Source organism: Lepus europaeus, chromosome 9 (assembly GCF_033115175.1).
Source record: "Lepus europaeus isolate LE1 chromosome 9, mLepTim1.pri, whole genome shotgun sequence".
NCBI classification, from domain to species: Eukaryota; Metazoa; Chordata; class Mammalia; order Lagomorpha; family Leporidae; genus Lepus; species Lepus europaeus.
This window is the reverse complement of record NC_084835.1, coordinates 121,223,851-121,245,010: the sequence shown is the minus strand read 5'-3', so window position 1 is coordinate 121,245,010 and position 21,160 is coordinate 121,223,851. Positions and strand designations below refer to the sequence as shown.

The 21,160-nt window shown below is 49.3% G+C and overlaps 2 protein-coding genes across 2 annotated transcripts in view; one reads left to right on the top strand and one right to left on the bottom strand.

Moving 5' to 3' along the window:
- Positions 1-299: 299 nt before the first annotated feature.
- On the bottom strand, positions 300-10,428 carry TIMM21 (translocase of inner mitochondrial membrane 21). The gene is made up of 6 exons (XM_062201802.1): positions 9,681-10,428; positions 5,367-5,429; positions 5,172-5,269; positions 844-917; positions 651-756; positions 300-540 (listed from the first exon to the last, which is right to left on the bottom strand). The coding sequence occupies exons 1-6, from the start codon at positions 9,979-9,981 to the stop codon at positions 436-438; spliced, it is 747 nt and encodes a 248-aa protein (XP_062057786.1). The 5' UTR covers positions 9,982-10,428; the 3' UTR covers positions 300-435.
- A 4,546-nt stretch (positions 10,429-14,974) lies between these two features.
- The window catches only part of FBXO15 (F-box protein 15), a 54,678-nt gene continuing 48,492 nt past the window's right edge, over positions 14,975-21,160 (top strand). Inside the window, exons 1-2 of the mRNA XM_062200311.1 lie at positions 14,975-15,354; positions 20,690-20,794. Of these exons, the coding sequence (XP_062056295.1) occupies positions 20,691-20,794 (104 nt within the window). The 5' untranslated portion in view covers positions 14,975-15,354; position 20,690. The remainder of the gene's footprint in view (positions 15,355-20,689; positions 20,795-21,160) is intronic.

Sequence of the window (21,160 nt, the reverse complement as noted above, 5' to 3'; positions counted from 1 at the left end):
GATAACTGAAGAATGTTTTATCATCCAGTTCACACAGTTTATTTTCTCCTCAAGTCAGTTTTCCCAGTATGTGGAGGGAAGCTGCTTAGACATATTTTCGTTAGTTTTAATTTTTATTGTGCAGGCTTCATATAGTTATCCAGTATTTTAAAAAGCACAAAATATTGAAATCTGTTTTTATTAACATAGTGTGAAATTTTCAGTAAGAAATCCTCATCACAAAGGTGTTGAAGCACAGCAGACTACTGTCCCTGACTGACCATCAGTGGTACAACGAGAACATGCCCTGTGGCATGCTGTTCTGGCCTGTCTGAACTCACTTTCGTGAGCCAGTACCCTTCCCTGTCTGTTCTTCCTAATGGACCCTGGAAGACCTGGGAGACCACGTGCACCATTCACCGTCCCTCCAGAAACTGCAGGCTTGCAGGGTTTCTTTTAATTCTCTTGAAATCGATTATCCTCAATGACAATAGTTCTTCCAGGATAAGATCCAACTTCTACAAATATATATCGAAAATCACACTCGCCAGTCTTTGGGTTCTGAAAACAAAAACAAAAACAAAAACAAAAACAAAAACAAGTATTTCCAGGTGCTGCTTTCTTTTCTGGGCCCAGAACCACCTCCCCCCCCTCCAATCCCTGGTTTGCACCTCTTTCACTTCCACGTGCACTGTTCCTTGCTTCCCTGGCTCAGAGCCCTCGATGTAGAATTTCACACGCATGTATTTCAGCCCATCTTTTACATATTCAATAAAACTGTCAAGAAAAGTAAGTAACAGAAGTCTAATTTCCTTTCATTTAAAAATGATCCCCAAGCTTCCTGAATTCAGCAGACTGGGGTACCTGACATGCTGCCTTCGGCCGCGTCTCGTCATCTCACCATAGCCTTTGACAGGCTCACCAAAGACACTGATCACCTGCCAAACAAAGACGGTACTTTATTTAGTGTCCTAGGAAAGCATGTTCTGACAAACTTAGTGATTTATTTAGGAAAAAAAAAAAAATCAGTGAAATAGGATCCTTTAAAAAGTGACCACTCTAATGATGAGAATACTGAAAAATTAAGTTACTATGTAACAATCATCTAGTAACAATTGCTTCATGCAGAATGCCATAGGCAGTGATACAGTGTTGCTTGTAGTTTTAAAACAATGTAGGTTGGAGTGAAGTTGTTCTTATTTCCCAGGACAAAAAATGAACACATGTATTTCTCTACCAAAATCTTATGGTTTAAATATAAAGTACAGGCCAGTGCCGTGGCTCACTAGGCTAATCCTCGTCTGTGGCACCGGCACACCAGGTTCTAGTCCTGGTCGGGGCACCGGATTCTGTCCCGGTTGCTCCTCTTCCAGTCCAGCTCTCTGCTGTGGCCCAGGAGTGCAGTGGAGGATGGCCCAAGTGCTTGGGCCCTGCACCCACATGGGAGACCAGGAGAAAGCACCTGGCTCCTTGCTTCGGATCAGCATGGTGCGCCGGCCACAGTGCGCCGGCCGCAGCGGTCACTGAGGGATGAACCAACGGAAAAAGGAAGACCTTTTTGTCTCTCTCTCTTGCTGTCCACTCTGCCTGTCAAAAAATATATATATATATATATATATATATATATATATATATAAAGTACACTAACATTTTAAAGCAGAATTAATTAATGGGGTCTAAAAACTATGAGATCAAAAGGACTTTTTTCCCCTTATTTGTTTGAAAGAACCACACAGAAGGAGGGAGAGATGAAAGATAAACTTTCCATCTGCTAGTTCACTCTCCAGACAGTCCAACGGCCAGGGCTGGTCCAGGCCAAAGCCAGGAGCTAGGAGCTTCCTCCGGGTCTCCCACATGGTCAGCAGGGGACCAAGCACCTGGCCCAACTTCTGCTGCTTTTCCTAGGCCATCAGCAGGGAGCTGGATTGGAAGTGAAGCAGCTGGGACTCAAAGTGGTGCAGAGCCTATGTGGGATGCTGGTATTGCAGGTGGAGACTTTACCTGCTAGGCCACAGCACCACCCCCAAAATGACTTTTGAAGTCACTAAACACAGTGAGGAAAAGAAAAACCCTAAGTAGAAACAACAAATTTAAAGTAATTCAAATCTACAGGTGTGAGCCAATTTTTCGTACTGGGAAAATTCACACACAGAGGAAACATAAATTTTTGTTAAGTTAAAATGCAAATACTTTGGTACTCTCCGTTAAAAAAAAAAAATTGATGTCACACAAGAGAGCTTGGCTATTGACTTTGTAACATTTTTCTTATTTCATCTGTGTCTTCAGTGTCAGATTTTCCAGGCATACAAAGAAACAGTATGTAAGATGACAGATAAATTTAATTCTATACAGCTGAGATAACTCTAACAACCGTCATAATAATTTACCTGGGCAGATTAAACACATCAGCATCTGAATGTTAGAACTTTCTGTTGTTTTAGGCAGGCAAGGTGCCCTTCAAAAATTTTGACAAAATTGAATTTTTTTAACTTTTTAAAAAAAATTTATTTGACAGGTAGAGTCAAAGACAGTGAAGGAGAGAGACAGAGAGAAAGGTCTTCCCTCCGTTGGTTCGCTCTCCAAATGGCCACCACGGCCGGCGCTGCGCCCATCCCAAGCCAGGACCCAGGTGCCAGGTGCCAGGTGCCAGGTGCCTCCTCCTGGTCTCCCATGTGGGGGCAGGGGTCCAAGCACTTGGGCCATCCTCCACTGCTTTCCCGGGCCACAGCAGAGAGCTGGACTGGAAGAGGAGCCACCAGGACTAAAACTGGCGCCCACATGGGATGCCAATGCCGCAGGCGGAGGATTTAACCTAGTGAGCCATGGCGCCGGCCCGGCAAAATTGAATTGTAAAGTTTATTATCCATAGAGTTCTTTGTGGGAGTACAATAAGTTATGATTTTATTTTAGAAATATTTATTTATTTGAAAGTCAGAGTTACACAGAGAGAGGAGAGGCAGAGAGAGAGGTCTTTCATCTGATGGTTCACTCCCCAATTGGCCGCAACAACTGGAGCTGCGCTGATCTGAAGCCAGGAGCTTCTTCCTCGTTTCCCACACAGGTGCAGGGGCCCAAGCACTTGGGCCATCCTCCACTGCTTTCCCAGGCCATAGCAGAGAGCTGGATCAGAAGAGGAGCAGCTGGGTCTCGAACCAGCGCCTGTATGGGATGCCAGCGCTTCAGGCCAGGGCGTTAACCTGCTGCACCACAGTGCCAACCCCGCAAGTTATGATTTTAATAATATCTCATTCTCTGTGTTTATTCTGTGGAGTTCTGTTCAAAATGCTGAAAAACCTCTGAAAGGCTATTGGTGCATAACACAGCCACTCTTCACCTTTAATTGGGTTACCGCCCACATCTGTTTTTGTGGTCTGGAAAGAGTGTTTCCCGTTAGACAGAATTTGGATTCTCAGTAACTACATGGGCCTCTTATTTCCTGCAGATTTTCAACTCTCCTGGGGACACTTCCTACCCTGCCTCTGTCTCCATGGTTCCCAGGCTATGCAGAGCCCAGTTAAGAGAAATCAGTGGCTTTAAAAAGAGAGATGGCGGCCGGCGCCGTGGCTGAACAGGCTAATCCTCTGCCTTGCGGCGCCAGCACACCGGGTTCTAGTCCCAGTCGGGGCTCCAGATTCTGTCCCGGTTGCCCCTCTTCCAGGCCAGCTCTCTGCTGTGGCCAGGGAGTGCAGTGGAGGATGGCCCAAGTCCTTGGGCCCTGCACCCCATGGGAGACCAGGATAAGCACCTGGCTCCTGCCATCGGATCAGCGCAGTGCGCTGGCGGCAGCACGCCAGCCGCGGTGGCCATTGGAGGGTGAACCAACGGCAAAAGGAAGACCTTTCTCTCTGTCTCTCTCTCTCTCACTGTCCACTCTGCCTGTCTAAAAAAAAAAAAAAAAAAAGTAAAAAAAAAAAAAAGTAAAAAAAAAAGAGAGATGCCAAGACCACCAGAGAAAACCGACAGAAGGAGCATCCAGAGCCAGTGCCTGGGAAAACCAGGGCAGGTGTCCGTGCCGACAGCGGTCTGTGCACCTGCATCTCGTCTAGTTCTCAGACATCACTCCTTGGTCTGTGTGAGGAACAACCCTGGTATTTATGATGCAAGACTTCAGTGGGCAGTCTCTTCCAATGCTGCAGCTCTCGACCTAGGGTTAAGAAACCTGGCAGGACTCAGGCCACACTGGCTGGCCACCGGTCACGGGAAAGCCATCCTATGAAGCCTTCCTTCTGGACAGGGTTCTTTAAATAACCAGCAGCTTTTCCACATGCTCATTCCTCCAGGAATGGCTGAGGTAGGCTGCGCTTAAGAATGGGACTTGTGGGGCCAACGCTGTGGAGTAGCGGGTAAAGCCACTGCCTGCAGTGCTGGCTCCCAAATGGGTGCTGGTTCAAGTCCTGGCTGCCCCACTTCCATTCCAGCTCTCTGCTATGGCCTGGAAAATCAGAAGATGACCCAAGTCCTTGGGCCCCTGCACCTGCGTGGGAGACCTGGAAGAAGCTCCTGGCTTCGGAATGGCACAGCTTTGGCCATTGCGGCTGATTGGGGAGCAAACCAGTGGATGGAAGACCCTCCCGCCCGCCTCTCCTTCTCTCTCTGTGTAACTCTTTCAAATAAATAAATAATTTTTTTTTTTTTTTTTAAAGAACGGGACTTGTATCCAGGTTCTGGCTCTCCCACGCACCAGATGGGTGATGGTGGTTAAGTTACTCAATTTCCCTTCTGCAAAGTGGAGACAACGTTAGTACATACTGCAAGTGGATTTCATGAGACAGTAAAGACGCCGCACTGGGACACTAAGCATAATGCTGGCACTTAATGCACTTGTGCTGTCAATTACTATCATGATCACGAAGCCATGAGTCAAGTTTTCTTTCTTTTTTTTTTTTAAATAAAAAAAGTCTAAAAACTCATCATCTGAGATACTTTGGTGTATTCTAAGCATTGAATATCGATGACCAACTACTGAAACTTTTCATACATTTAGAATGAAAACACCCATTCCCTGAATGCTCATAATCAAACTGTTTTAAGTACAGAACAAAAACCTAAGAACAAAATCACAACCCAACTATCACGTATTATACAAACATTTCACAAGTTTCAGAACTGGTGCTAGAGTTCAGCCTATTTCCACTTTGTCACACTTTTCCCCCCATCACTGGAATCTGTGTGATTCAGTTTTGAGAACTAACCTCAGGGTGTGATCTGCATTTTTCTAAGGCTTTCCCATATATCTTATTAGGACTGGATGCAGAAAAAAGTTCTTTGAAAATCGTGTAAAACAAGCCACCTGTAAATCACAGAAAAAGATGAAGCAAAGCAGGGGCCAGATGAAACGGTGAGTTACACAGATATTCAGGGGAGTTATACTTGCTGTTTTTGGCAACCTGTGATGCCGATTCCAATAAGCACCACTAGCAAGTAGGAAAAATCTCTTCCAGCTTCTTTCACTGTAAAGAGAAAATGTCAATGAGTTACACATGTGCCCGCCATCACCCACCTGCTTGCCACTTGGGTGTTTCTAGACGTCAAGACACAGGCTCAAGACCAGAGTGAGTGCGTTCTGGTGTGTTCTGCAGCAGCTGCTCTCGAATCTTTCTGAGTACCTGAAACTTGGAGGGTACTCAGAGCAGGCCCAGAATCTGTTTTTATTTTGTGTAACACAGTGTTACAATTCTAATACCCTCTTACTTTCTAAAATCCCCCTCCAGTCCCTTGGAGTGAAAACAACCCTGGACAGGTAAGTGACAGTTTTGCCAACCAAAGGGTCAAGAGACCAAAATCGGTGTCAACTCTCAACAGACAGTAGCTTTCCCAAACGCACCTCTTCCCCAACCCGAACTCCACCAGACTGGTGCATAAAATGAAAATACAGAATGCAAATTTGGTTGGCCAGAAATATGTGATTCAAGTAACTCAGAACATGAAGAACCTGCACAGATTGTACAGGTGCTCCTCAGCTTACAATGGGGTTACGTCCTGATTAAAACACCATAAACTGCAGAGTGTACTGTACACTGGAGGTGCACTAAACACACCTTAGCAACACAGCACTCTGCAGAGTGTTGGCTGTTTCACTCCGCTGTGAACCCAGAGCTGTCTGGCAGCTGTGCTCACTGCCTCACCCAGGGCTGAGAGATCCTCTCACAGTCTGGGAGAAGATCCAAATTCACAATTTAAAGTATGGTTTCTACTGAATGTGTATTGCTTTTGCACCATCCTAAAGTGGAAAAACGGTGAACTGAACCACTCTAAATGAGGGAATGTCTGTATTTTTTTCCCCACATACTAATGTGTGCATATGGGATAAGCAGAGAAGAACTGGTAACTAAGGAATTCTATCAATGCTTTGTTAAGGGACACAGTGTGTATATTTGGACAGCGGTCAGTATATATCTTCATATAGTCACAAAGAGCTTTAACATTACCATTATAACTATAGTTTTTTATTGATGCTGAATAAGTGAAGCACCTCCTAATATTTTACTTATAATTTATTCACCACGCTAGGAATCTAGACTTCTTAAATACAAATCTCTTGCAATTTTTTTCCAGAAAACCAGCAAAATTTTAACACTGTTATTTTTGCCCCCCACTTTTCACTTTTGTACAACAAGCTCCTATTGCTTTCATAACATAAACAAGTAGTCCAGGTTTTCAGTACAGGTACTTAATTTAAGAGATGCAATTCAAAATAAAAAGATAGTATCTGTTTAAAAAAACAAACTGTGTAATTGAGGGGACTGATCCAGAGAGTACCTACCACCACAGACCCAATCTCCTTAGCAAGGTTCAGAAGTTGAGAAGGGCTACATTTGACAGCGTCTCTATTAATGTCACAAAATACTCTTCAACAAATACTAACAAGTCCCCGTTGAGAACACAATCACGTGACTAAGTAGCCGTCTTTATGCCTATTACCCAACAGGCCACTGGCCCCAACACCCTGGGTTGCTGATCCTCTCCCAGCATTCAGCTTGCCTTGCCATTCAATCATTTCTCTCTAGGCAGCTCCTGCACACCTACTATGCTAAAGCCCTGTGCTGAGTGTTACTCATGTTCCACACGTTAAAATTCACATCTGGGGCCAATGTTGTGGTGCAGTGGGATAAGCCACTGCCCGTGACACTGGCATCCCATACGGGCACCAGTTGAGTCCTGGCTGCTCCATTTCCTATCCAGCTCCTTGCTAATGTGCCTGCTAAAGCTGTGAAACATGGTCCAAGTACTTGGGTCCCTGGCGCCTACACAGTAGGACTGGATGGAGTTCCAAGCTCCTGGAAATAACAGAATGGCCCTGGACAGAACAACACTGGAGAGAAGGCTCAGCAGGCTCAGAGGATGGGCGTGCTGGAGTGGACATGAGTACCAGAGGCCAGAGAACACTGTTTACAAAAGCCGTAAGGAGCCACACAGTTACATCACTAAAGAGTAGGGTCTCCCGACAGTGCTAGGGATAAAGGAATCATGAAACAGATCATGCATCTATCACACAGAACGGCCAGGCTACAGTGGCAGTGCCAGACCTGCAGAGAGAGACTGAGATGAACAGTCCCATGGGAACGTGGTGCTGCCATGTGAAGACTGACGGCAGCTGACAAGGATGATGCTCAGTTGTATAATCATGAGAAATTATTTTAGATGATTTGGTGGCTGTAGGCAGTCGTTCGATCACTGAGGGCGGCCACCTCCCTCTGAGGCACTTGGACAAGTGTATACGATGACTCACCGGTCCTCCACTAAGGACCTGCAGTCACAATGGCACCCAAGGATCCAGAGGCCATAGGGCTCCCCTGTAGGAGTGTAGGGGGCCACAGTATAGCATCTGGCTTGTAAAGTGCTCATAGCTGAGCTCAGGGACGCACCCAGTAGTCATTTCCCTGATTTCCAAATGTGTAGCTGGAATGGAAGTATTCAGTAACTCGAGTTTCTCTGGAGGCGGGTGAAAAGCTATCCCAGCGGGAAGAGTCAAACAGAAGCTTCTGAAACTAGCACCTCCAACCCAACCAAGACAGCAAATCAAAATGCATCACTTCCAAGGGGGCATGCCAGAGCCAGTGCTACTCTTAGAGGCCTAAAGATCCACAGGTTGTAGTCCGCATCGTATTCTCATGTAAATCACCAGTCTTCCACTGACAGAAACCCCAGGAAGAGGCCAGAGAATGACAGTACTTCAGCGCAAACTCAACCAAGTAGTAGCTGCAACAGAGGTGCAAAGCCAGATACTGCAACTTCCTGGGAGCACATTGACACAACCTCATGGCATTGGCTAGTGATCTGAAGAGCGCCTCCCTTTCTGTCTCTACTGAGGAGCAGCAGCAGTTTGTACGAATATGGAGCAGACACCAGTGTGTATTTGTGGTCTTGCTTAGGACTGCTGGTTCTCCCATCTCCTTATATACAGTCCTAAGGGACTGGAGCCTTCTGAACCTGGGCTGTCACAATCGGCACTAGCCACTCATGGCTGTGATTAGTTTTAGATGAATTTAAATGAAATAAACTCAGTTCGCTGGGACGATTCAGGTGCTCAACAGCTGCGTGTGCCTACCAAACCGGACAACGCAGACAGAGGACATTTCCATCACTGCAGAGAGCGCATCTGGACAATGCTGCTCTGCACAGTTGGCAAAGTATGGACGCCATCGTCTTAGAGGCCAGGGGTAGTAAGGGGCAGTGCACTGGAAGGCTTGGTAAGACCAGTGCCCCGAGTGTGAAAGATGTGCCCGTGGAGACGCAGAGGCCCCCTCGCCGACCACATCAGCCGGCCTTGCAGAGGGTCCTGTCTGAGACGTGCTAGGGTGCCCACCCCAAGGAAAAGATGAAACCACACCCTACTCTTCCCACCACAACACTTGTCAGGCCTCCCTGGATTCTGCAGCCAGCATCTCCCACATCTGGGAATACTGCTCCCACCGACTCCCTGAGTGGCAAGGAAGTCTGTCATCCCTGAACGGGGTCCCTGTCAGGGAAGGACTCTGGAGAGCCCAGCCTGTCACAAACAGGTGACCCGACACACGGGCTGACACTTCACTCCTTTCCGTCTGCGTACAGCTGCGCCCTTCATGCTGAACCGCCATTACGAATGAAAAATCAGATTGGCTCTGACCCATTAGTAGAGCACAAAACATCTGGTAGGCTTTGAGACTTCAAAAACATTTACTAGGAAATGTATCTGTGTTGAAATGACATACACCTTATCTCTGCATGGTATGGGCAGGGGTCTACACTGCTTTCTTTGCTTCTCCCCCCTCAATTAAACCAAGAAACAGAAACTTAAATACCTGTGAAACTATCTGATTTCCCCTCACAAAGGCACACTTCCTCCTGTTTTGTACGTCTCATGACTGCATGTAACATTGCAGGCCAGGGGTGTTATGGACACCTTTAATTCTGTGGTCTACAGGGCTAACTCAGGGCCTCGGCGTGGGTCGACCTGCATAGAGTTCTCCCCACTATGAACCGATCAGCTCTCTCTTGTGCTTATCCAATTACTCTGTTACATGGACCAGGGCTCACTCAAGCCGAGAGAAGCTTCCTAGACCCCGTGCGGACATGTAACATGACATGACCTTCATGCCCAGCACTGCGTCCGTGCGGGCCGCCGTGGGCGTCCACCCCACTGTCACCGTGCTGGTTCAACCTGCCAGCCACTTCTGCGTCGTCGGCAGCAGCTGCGCTCCCATCACCGCGGGTTCTGTTACCTTTCTGTGAGGCTGAGACGGCCGGGTCCCTTCCCTGGCCTCTGTGCACGGACACCTGCTTGCTGCTGTCCTCCTCGGCCTTCCGGGGGCTCGGGCCCCCGGTCCAAAGGGCTTTCTGGCCGACGCCGAGGCCAGGGTCGGGCCGTGGGGTTCTCCGCGGCTCTTGCCGCCCCCATGTCAAACGGGGCCCGGGCTTCACGCAAGATCTGTGAAGCACCACGTGTGGCGAAAACCAGCGCTTGCCCGAGCACCTGTGCAGCTTCTCCGTACACTGCGCGGCCCGGAGGAAGTTACCGATCATGCTCGCCGCGAGCTGTCCCGCCGGGGGACGGTGCCAAGTACAACCAGCAGAGCCTCGCAGTCCGCCACGCTGCCAGCCGGACACGTGCCTAGGCCCGCGTCGCGCACAGTGCTGGGAGGCGTCTCCTACGACAGGACATCGCCCCAGAAAAGTTTATGCTCGCTTTCCCTTCTCGAAAAACGTGACCACCTTCTACGCTGACATTCACACCGCACCGCGGCGCCTTCGCAAGGTAACCCGGGAAGCTCGAGAGCATCCTGGGAACTGCAGTGCCGAGCCCTGCTCCTGACGCAGCCGCCGGGCGGGGAAGGCGCGCAAGGGACTACAACTCCCACAATGCAAGGCGCTCGGGGCGCGTCGGCCTTCTCAAGGCTCCCAGACGCTCTGCGCGGGACGCATGCGCCGCTCGTCCTTCAAGTACAGGAGGGCGGGGCCGTGCTCGAAGTTTAAAAAGTCAAGTGGAACCTACAACTCGCGTTGCCGTCCTGTACAGGCCGAAGCTGTAGTTCCGGCATCTCCAGAATTCAGTTTTTTCTTAAGAGTTTGCCACACAGTACACTGCCAAGTGGAGCTGACGGAGCATGCCCCTGAGGGGCGTCCTTGGCGTCGGAACGTCGGAGCGTGGGAAAGAGCGGGACGCGGAAGTTCCCAGAACGCCGTTCCGGAAGCGAGAACCGGGGCGGTGGCGCCCCGAGGGGGCGTGTCCGGGGACTGCGCAGGCGCCGCCTCTCCACGCTCTGCGCACGCGCCCGGGGGCGGGACTCCGGGTCTCCATGGCGACCGGACGCGGTCGGCTCCTGCAGCAGCACTGGCTTGGCCTCCAGGCTCTGTACTGGCCCCTGCGTGGCCGGGGGGCGGCTTGCGAGCGCCCTGGGGAGGCCGCGCGGTGCCCAGGGGCTTCGGGGCATAGGTGACGGTCGGGGGGAACCGCGGGTGGGGGCTCCGTGGTCCGGGAAGCCTTCGAGTGTCCCTGGCCCCGCCCCGCCGCTCTCCCACGCGTGTTTTTATTCCCCCCGGCTGTTTCTCGCGGAACAGCCGCTTTGTCCTGAAATTGCGGGCGCGCCAGGTTGTGGTACAAGCAGTGCAGTGTCCCGGTCAGGTCCTGGTGTCGTGGGTCCTGGGACCCGGCTGACCCCCGCCCTAGGGTTCCGAGGGCGCACCCCGCCTCGTGCACGGGGCAGCCCGCCCGGCGAGGGCAGGCCCGTCGTCTGGTCCGTGTTCCCGGGGTCCCTTGGGCCTGGACTCCCCGGGGTGGGGTAGGGGCCGGGGTCTGGACGCCGCGTCTGCCCGGCCTCCTCCCCGAGCTGTTCCCGTCCCCCGCCCCTGCCCAGGGCCGGCGGTGGCGGTCTCCGGTCTCCAGGGTCCCCGACTTTGTAGATACAGAAGCCCTGCGCATTCTGCCTTCTGGTAGCCAAATGTCTAAGTGTAGACAAGGGTTGTTCCTGGCCGAGCTACTCAGGCCCCCCACCCCAATCTCCAGGGCTGGGTTCCGTGGCCTCCCAGGCTCGATGTCCCCAGGAACCGTGTTCCTCATCGCTCTTGGTGGAAGAGCTGTAACGCCAGGCGTGCCACCAGCCTGTGACAAGGCGGTCACAACACTAGCAAAAGTTCTGGTATGCAGAATTACGTAGGAGAGAAAGATCGGAATTTAAATGGGGCACTTGAACTTTAAATCAGTTTGCCAGTGTTACTAAAATTGGTCTTTATATGGAGCTCTGGCGTGACGAGTCTCTTATTCCTCAGTAAGCCGGTGCACTTCCTGGTGGGATAATGGGTGTAGGGAGCCCTGACAGCAGGCCTGTCGTGGAAGCCTGCACTTCAACCTGTGATTTAGAGCTGCATGCGTTTCTTTCTGGTAAAGAAAAATCAGCTGCCCCAAATAGGATGATCGACTGTGGTTTAGAAAGGCGGTTATTTTTAATATCTCTGCAACATTACATGTTAATAAGGAGTCAGTGGTTCCTTTTTTACATAACGTGATATAAATATCACAAGCTATAGCAAAAAGCATATCGGCTTAAATTGAACTTGGTGTAATTTATTTGCGTTGTGAGATTAAAATCAGGCACAGAAGTTAAAATTTTTAAGCTACTGGACTTATTTAAAACTATTAGGCAACAAATTTGACACCTAGAAAGGTGTTTTCAAGCTCAGTGTTATTTTAGTCTATCAGTGTGTGTTCTGTAGACACAGTGTGCCAGAGGCTGGGCATGGGGCTTCCTTATGTGTTGATTGTGTGGCCCTCGGAAGTGTGTAGCTGGTTTACTTTATGGAGGCATTAAAGATAGGATTCAGTAATGCTGAAAGTTATATTGATAAGATGCATGATCTTATCATGGTGGCATGATTAGGAGGTGGGGGTCTTGGGGGCTGGCTGCCTCTGTCTTGGGTCTCTTAAGCAGGTCCTTTTAATTGTCGAATGGAGCCTTAGTCTTCGAACCTGTGAAATGAGGGACTCTGTGACCTACTGTAACTAATTTTCTTTTAAAAATTCATTTGAGAGGCAGAGAGAGGGAGAGAGAATGAGCAGGAGTGCTCTCTACCATCTGCTGGTTCACTCCCCAAATGCTCACAAAGGCCGGAAGTGAAGCCCGGAGCTGGGGATTTAACCTAGGCCTTCCACGTGGGTGACACCCCCTCCCCACCTCCCCCTCCCCCAGGGCTGTGTCAGTGGGAAGCTGGCCTCTGAAGCCCGGAGCTGGGGATTTAACCTAGGCCTTCCACGTGGGTGACACCCCCTCCCCACCTCCCCCTCCCCCAGGGCTGTGTCAGTGGGAAGCTGGCCTCTGAAGCCCGGAGCTGGGGATTTAACCTAGGCCTTCCACGTGGGTGACACCCCCTCCCCACCTCCCCCTCCCCCAGGGCTGTGTCAGTGGGAAGCTGGCCTCTGAAGCCTGGAGCTGGGGATTTAACCTAGGCCTTCCACGTGGGTGACACCCCCTCCCCACCTCCCCCTCCCCCAGGGCTGTGTCAGTGGGAATCTGGCCTCTGAAGCCTGGAGCTGGGGATTGAAGCCAGACATTGTGATGTGGGACATGAGTGCCCCATGTGAGGCTAAGTGCCAGCTACTTAGGCGATCTGTCTTGATTGTGGGAAAAGAAGGCAATGCGGTAAGTGCTCTAGCACCTGCCTCATCCTCTTTCGTGTGTTAGGACTGCAGGAGGCGCTTAGTTTCTGTTCTAAGCCACTAGTTCATGGTACTTGCTAAGGCAGCCTCGGAAACAATCCAGTTTGGGAATTCTGTTTTCCTTCTGATTGCTGGGTTAGGGCCAACAGAGAGGAGCTTTTCTGCTGTGGAAATCTTTGTTTAGAAAGGAGTGTGTGAATACATGACAGGTAGACTACTGTAGGGGGCAGCACTGCACAACTCCACGTTTGTATCTCTTCCTGTCTTTGTTCCTTCCTGTTCTGCAGAGCACATTGGTCTTGCCTAACTTGAAAACGTTGCTAGAAAGTCAGATGAGACAAAAAAAAAAAAAAAAAAAAAAAAAAAAATCCAGTACCTACGCAAGGCACGTATGTGTTGTCGCCAGCATTTTTTCCTCCCCTTCAGGATCTGGAAAAGTTTACCTTACTGAATCTTACTCAGATGATCACGAATAGTTACAGAGGGGTTATTGTGCATCAGCCATTCTTGTTCCAAAGAGAGGAAGAATCTGTCAAGGAAGGAGAAATCCGTTTTCCACTTGCTTAGAAGCTCACAGGGGACTGTTGCTGAGAATGACAGATGGGCACTGCTGGGTGACTTGGGTGCTTATTGGTGTATGTGTATCTCAGTGCACCACGTGGGCAGTAGGTGTCAGGCCAGGCTGTTGTGTGGTCAGCCGAGGCCTTGCGCAAGGGCTTCTCTTTCAGCGTCTGTGCCTTGTACCAGCAGGTTCCGTTTTTCTTGGCTTTGGGGGCCAGCTTCCGTTAAGATCTATTCTGTGTGAATTTCGTGCATCAACTCCCAGAGAGTTACTTACCTCACCTTCAGAGTTCTTTGGCCACTGATTGTTGTCTATATCCTTTTTGAGTGTTAGTTTAAATGCCTCTGGGGATCAGCCTGGTAGGAAAGCCAAAGGTGGCAAGACTTTTAAGCAAATTACATAATCCTGGCAGTGGTGCTGGGGAACCCAGTGTGTGGGTGATGGAAACTGTGGTTGTAGAGTTCCTCAGACACCATGCAGGGTGGCAGGTGGATCAATGACTGATACCTGTGTTTTGGACAGTGCTTAAAGAAGCAACTAGCAAACTTTCCGCAGGGCACAGCCACGGGGTGCTGTCCCCGGGGGTTACTGCCCAGGAGTGAGAGGCTGTGGCCACGTGCCTTTCTGTGTTCCCAGACCCCCTCCAGACCACGGTTGAACATCCCTGCTTTTGAGGATCGGCCTCAACAGAAGTTTATTTTCGGGAACTGAAAAGGACTAACTGCAAACAGTATCATACCCTATTTCATTGACTCTGAAAGGCTGTTAGTCTGTGAGGCACACTATTGCTTTACATATGGCCAGATAAGATGATGGCAAGTGCACATAGATTCCATTGAGAGTGAGGTATTAAAATGTGAGAAAACTTGTGGATGAATATTTGGTGCTTCTGTGGCTCTGGCTGCCAAAGCTCGGGTAGGAGCTGGTCGTCCCCTCAAAGGCAGCAGAGTTGTGGCTGTCAGTTGTTGACAGTTCTAGTTCTCAAATCTGCAGGTTAGAGGAATTCCGTCAATGCTATCTTCCAGGCCTGTGTTGTATTATCAAGCTGGCCAGTCACTATGGTTTATCAGCTGTCCTTTTTGTTCCCGTAAATGTATTTTACAGCCCCTCGTTGACCTACTGCCAGCCTGCAGTGAGAGTAGCTATTTACCTTAGGTTGAGCACACATCGGAGTAAGCCCAGTCTTCAGGTTTGCTTCCAGAAGCATGTTCGGCACCATGCTGGTGAAGGACGTGGTGCAGGCCCCGAGCTGGTGACTCCCAAATGCCGGCCCCTTGGCGCACCTCCCCTGCACATGACAAGCAGGCTGTCTTGCTTTCTTCACCTCTCAGGAGAGAGTAGGTATTAGGTATTAGGTTGAGCACACATCGGAGTAAGCCCAGTCTTCAGGTTTGCTTCCTCCAAACACTAATTGACAACCCACTCCTTCCTTCTTCTCCATGCTTGCTTTCTTTGTGTAGGTGAAGTTTCGCAAAGTCTTTGGCATTTATGAATCCCTTAGGATTTTGTAGAGGGGAACAGATAATTCACCTCATTGACTGACTGTGTGATTTCAGTTTCTCACGTTTACTTTCAGAAAGGGACCGGGGGTCAAATTCGCTGTGGGCCGCGCTGCTGGAAGACCCTGTGCCCGGCACACACAGCACTGTGAGAGGTCCTCGGGCTGCCCTGTGTCCCTGGCGAGGTGAGTAGCAGAGGCAGCCTCACTTTGGGTGGAGCTGGGCGGGGTGGAGGTGTGTGCGCTCCAGGCATGGGGTTATCAGAGAAAGTTAACAATGCTCTGTACATAACGCTGTTCTGACTCTCCAAGAATAGGCGTGCGTAGGCTGAATGTATAACACGGAAAGTTTGAAGTGAGTCATGAGCCTGTCACAGTTCTTATTAGAGTAGTTTTATGAAGCTAAACTTCTGTGACAAGTAAATTGAATTGTCCTTTTATTAAAATGTTCTTCAAAATTACTCACTCTTCAATTGGTGAAGACACTTGAGAAAGAAGAAAGAAGATTAAAATGGGTTCTCTTAAAAGCTCAAGAGCCCTCTCGGTTTCTAACTTTCTGTATTTTGAGAACCCGTTTTTCCATGGCAAGATTTCATACTGCGACCCCCAGCACCTAGACCCGTGGAGTTGTTTCTTTTTCTTTCAAAAATTATTGTTTGAAATTGATTCTGAGATGCCTCTCCAGGCATCTGTGCTGTGGTAGCAGGGCACACCGACTGTATTCTAAGTGTCATGTGGAGCTCTGGAAACTTGCTGTTACTCTAGGGAGGCTCCCCCATAGCTGATAGCCTGCAGAACAGCAATATGAACATTAGTTGCCTGCTTCCAAGCGTGGGGCATTGAGCAGGAGATCATCACTAGCTCCACTAACAGTGTATGCACGTCTATGTACATATTTTAGTGTGCTTTAGAGAGAAGCCGAAAAATGAGGTAATTAAGAATATTCATTTAAGCTTAAAAAACTACACTTTGCAAATAGAATGTCGTGCAATAGTGCAATATGAGAGGTAGAGCAGGTATGTATCCATTTCATTCATCCATCCTGTGCTTGGTGCTATAACCACCACTCACATGTGGTTCCATAAACCTAGTGGTCTAGTGGAGGGGTAGATTAAAAAAATAACTGATTTTTAATTGGAATACATAGTGTCAGGAAAACAATGGACTCCATATTCCATAGTAGTGTGGTAGGCTGGTAAGGAAGGACTTCTCTCTGACAGGAGACGTGTAAGATGACAAGACAATTGAGGTTGAGGGGCTTGGTGGGGAGCAGCATACCAGAGAGGACAGCAGAGGGCAAGTCGGGAGCTCCAAGGCCGTAGGGCAGGGCCACTGGGCGGCCAGGGCCGGGTGGGTGAGGGACTGCCGGACCACGGGGTGGAGTTTGGGCTTTATTATATTATGGTGTGATGTAATTTGATTTCTAAAGTTAGCTTGTTTACCTGGCACTCATCTCTAGAAGGAAGGGAAAAGGAGAGACATGGGCAGATTTGAGAAATGTGTGGGGAGTGTGGCTGACACCACTCATTCATGAGTAAGATGGAGGTGGGAGGAGAAAGCAGACATGGGGTAGAAATCCCCAACTGTTGGCGTGAGCAGATGTGTGAGTGGAGGTGCTGCTGGGGATGGAGAGGAGTTGGGGTAGGGGCAGAGGAGAGGGTCACGATAATGACTTTGGACTTGTGGCTGCTGAGATGGCTGGGACGTGTGCAAAGAAAGATGCATCTAGTCTAGTCTGGGGCGGGTTCTGACATGAGTGAGCACTCAGGGAGGTGGCTGGGGTGGACAGCAGGTAGCAACGAGATAAGCAGAGGCTCAGGAGCAAGCTGGGGGGAATGGGGTCATTGAGAAGCGACTGAGGAGCCAGGGAACACCCGTGAGCTAGAAGAAATCAAGAAGAGGGGCCGTTGTGTGAACCATGAGAGACAGCTGCTGCATGGACCCGAGGGGTCAGTCCCCTGCTGCCTAGAGAGGGCGAGTGGCAGGAGGCAGTGGAGGGCTTGGCGGCTGGGAAGATGGGGCAACCTCAGAGCTGTTCAGACCGTAGCCTGGAATGGACTGGGCGCTTATGTTTGTAGCTCTGTGTGTGTGATATTTCACACTGAAATGTGAAAAGCAGACAGTAGGAGGCATGGCTGTGGAGGCAGCAGGTGGAGATAAGTGTTTTTTTTTTTTTTCTTTTCCCAGAGGCGTGGCAGCGAAGGGAGCATAGCAGCTGTGTGGTAGCTGGAGCGATTGGGGTGGCAGGACCAGGGGAGAGGGCAGTGTTAGCATGCGGTGTTCTGGGGCTGATGTGAATGATGCTGAGGGTGAAGCGGCAACGGGGGCTGAAGAGCTTGGGGACACAGTGGGGACCAGGGCACAGCTGGTGTGACGGGAGGAAGTGACTGTTCTGCCCTGGAACTGGGCCGGGGGAGGACGGTAAGGGCACGCAGGTTGGCACGGACCCACAACATGAAACAGGGACAAGGTCGTGCTCATCTGTGATTTCACGTACTACTGAGAACGAATGTGCACGAGTCACGTAAACTTTCTCGGGGAAGCCCCTTGGCCTGAAACAGTTTTCCTTGCTCTGACATTCTAAGTCTTTATGACTGTTCAGCCTCTCACTTCCCCCTTGTTCTTTTCCTCACCGTCATTTCCTATCCTTACCCCAATAATTATGTGAAATTGGGAATAATACAGTGCAACAGAAAGTAACCCAGCGTGGGCATAAGTATTGATTATACCAACTTCAAGGAACCCTTAAGAGCAATAACTTTTTTTAAAAAAAGGTTTATTTATTTATTTTGTTTGAAAGGCAGAGTTACAGACAGGCAGAGGCAGAGAGAGAGGTCTTCCATCCACTGTTTCACTCCCCAGATGACCACAATGGTTGAAGCCAGGAGCCAGGAGCTTCTTCTGGGCCTCCCAAGCGGGTGCAGGGGCTCAAGAACTTGGGCCATCTCCTACTGCTTTCCCCGGCCACAGAAGAGAGCTGGACAGGAAGCAGAGCAGCTGAGTCTCAAACCAGCACCTGTGAGGGATGCCGGCACTGCAGGCAGAGGCTTTACCTGCTATGCCACAGTGCCGGCTCCAGGAATAATAACTTAAAACAATCTTGGAGGGGTAGGTATTTGGCCTAGGGTTAAGATGTTGGCATTGCTTATCACGGAATGTGGGGTTTAGCTCCTGGCTCTGACTCCTGACTCCAGCTTCCTGCCAGTGCAGACCTTCGGAGGCCACGGTGGTGGCTCCTGCCACTTATGTACGAGACCTGGACTGCGTTCCAAACTCACAGCTTGGGCCCTTCCATACCCAGCTGTTGTGAGCATTTAAAGAGAGAACTAACAGATGGGAGCTCTGTCTCTCTGTTGCTCTCTTTGCCTTTCAAACAAAAGGAGAGAATGTCTTTGAAAACATAGAAAACAATTGTCTCGACTTTAGAAATTTTCTCTATAGCTAAAGTCACAGAAAGTGAAGCCTTTTTATTGTCTTAGTCTGGTGGGTAGGGAGGTAAAACATCCTGTCTATACATGTCTCCAGTAGGATTTTCCAGTTGCATATTTCTTCCAGTTCCTGCACACCTTTCTGAAATGTTGCCTTTAAGTATTAACTCTTAAGTTTTCTTTAATTACACTGATTAAAAAAAAAAAAAAAACTATGGGGGCCGGCGCCACGGCTCACTTGTTAATCCTCTGCCTGTGGCGCCGGCATCCCGTATGGGTGCCGGGTGCTAGTCCCGGCTGCTCCTCTTCCAGTCCAACTCTCTGCTGTGGCCCGGGAAGGCAGTGGAGGATGGCCCAAGTGCTTGGGCCCCTGCACCCGCGTGGCAGACCAGGAAGAAGCGCCTGGCTTCTGGCTTCGGATCAACGTAGCTCCGGCCGTAGCCATTTGGGGGATGAACCAATGGAAGGAAGACCTTTCTTTCTGTTTCTCTCTCTCTCTCACTGTCTAACTCTATCTGTCAAATAAATAAATATATATATAATTAAAAAAACTATGAATACTTGTGAAATAGTTAAAAGAGAAAAACAGTATGCAGTAGATAGTACAAATAATCCCCAAAAACCTGTTTTTTTTTTTTTTTAACTTTGCTGTCTTTAGTATTGGGGACTGTTTCTTATTAAAAGCATCTAATTAATTGACTCTGACTGTAAGAGATATCATCTGGGGAGAGACATTTAATACCTAAGCAAAGCTGCTTGTTTAGACTGTCCGCAGGTCTTGGCTAAATATCTCAGTTTTGGGCAGTTGTGGCACTTGGTAGTGGCATATCACAAATACGTGTGACGTTGATCATCCTTTTTGTGATGACTCAGGTTATTGTTAATATTCTCAAAATTTGTAACTGGTCATTTCTGTATGACATGTTGATAATCTGATTCTCATCATAAACAAACAAAATCATTCAAATCACAAGTAGAGAGTATGGGCAAGCCATTTTAAATTGATAAAAGGATTTTTCCCTCAGGCCTTTCTCCCTGGACCCTTTCCCCTCAACTCTTGCTCCAGTCTTGTGGGGCTTCCTCTTCCTTCTCCCTTTTGTTGGAGCTCATCAAGGTGCATAAGTGCCCCTTCTGACTAATAACACTAGTAGTGCTTTACGGGCACTTTCAGATTTTTAGTATATTTTACAGATTTTTCTTTATTTATTTGAAAGGCAGAGTTATAGAGAGGCAGAGGTAGAGAGCAAGCAAGGACTTTGATCCACTGGTTCACTCCCCAGTTGGACTCAGTGGCCGGAGCTGGGCCAATCTGAAGCCAGAAGCCAGGAGTCTCCTCCAGGTCTCCCATGTCGGTGCAGGGGTCCAAGCTCTTGGGTCATCCTCCACTGCTTTCCCAGGCCATAGCAGAGAGCTGGATCAGAAGTGGAGCAGCCGGGACTCGAATTGGCGCCCATATGGGATCCTGGCACTGCAGGGGCAGCTTTACCTGCTGTGCCACAGCACTGGCCCCTATTTTACAGAATTTTAAGATCACTGAAATAGGTGAAATATTGAGGACACATCTCAGCATCATGTTTACTTAATCACATGAATGCAAAAGACACTTTAGGAAACTTTGTGGGTTTAGTGTCTCCGTGAGCCCCTAGAAGAAGCAAATGACCAAAAGTGTGAGGGCATCCAAGAGGGGGCATGGTGGGGGGATAATCCCATTTCCCACCCCACTTACTCCTTCGTTTGCTGGTGGCAGTGTTGAGGGGTGGTCCCGTGTTTCTATCCCAGCTAGGAATGGTTGTGTCTGTCTTTATCTCACCAGAGGAGAGCCCACACTTCCATGAGACGGCAGTGAGGTCCTGCTGCTGATAAGGCTGTGTGTGCGTGACTTAGACGCCGGAGGAGTTAGCTCTTTGTACTCTTGGGTGTCTTTATTGGTTTCTGTCACAAGAATTGTGATACCAGAAGCTATCAATGAAGAAAATGATTGAAGACGAGGGTACAGCTTGCCTTCTGCACAGGAGGGCCTGCAGCCAGTGGTTTTCTGGGTCATTTGTAGAGTATGCACTTGTTGATGTTGCTGGTTCTCTCCCCTCTCCCAGAATGCCTTCAGAAATCTTGTTGAAGATACTTTCCTACCTGGATGCTGTAAGTCTGCTGTGCATTGGATGTGTAAACAGGCGCTTTTATCACCTGGCCAATGACAAGTAAGGAGAAAGCCAAGCCTCTCTGTTGTGTGGCCCCGCCCTCCCTCCCTCCCTCCCTCCCTCCCTCCCTCCTTCCCTCTCTCTGCCTCTTCTTCTCTCTTTCTTTCTTTCTCTTTCTTTTTTAAAGATTCATTTATTTATTTGAAAGGCAGAGTTAGAGAGAGAGAGAAAGAGAGAGAGATTGATCTTCCATCCACTGGTTCACTCCCACGTGGTTGCAGGGGCCCAAGGACCTGGGCCATCTTCCTCTGCTTTTCCAGGCACATTGGAGGGAGGTGGATCAGAAGTGGAATTTGAACCAGTGCCCACAGGGGCTGCTGGCATTGCAGGCAGAGGCTTAATCTGCTGTGCCACCTTGCTGGACCC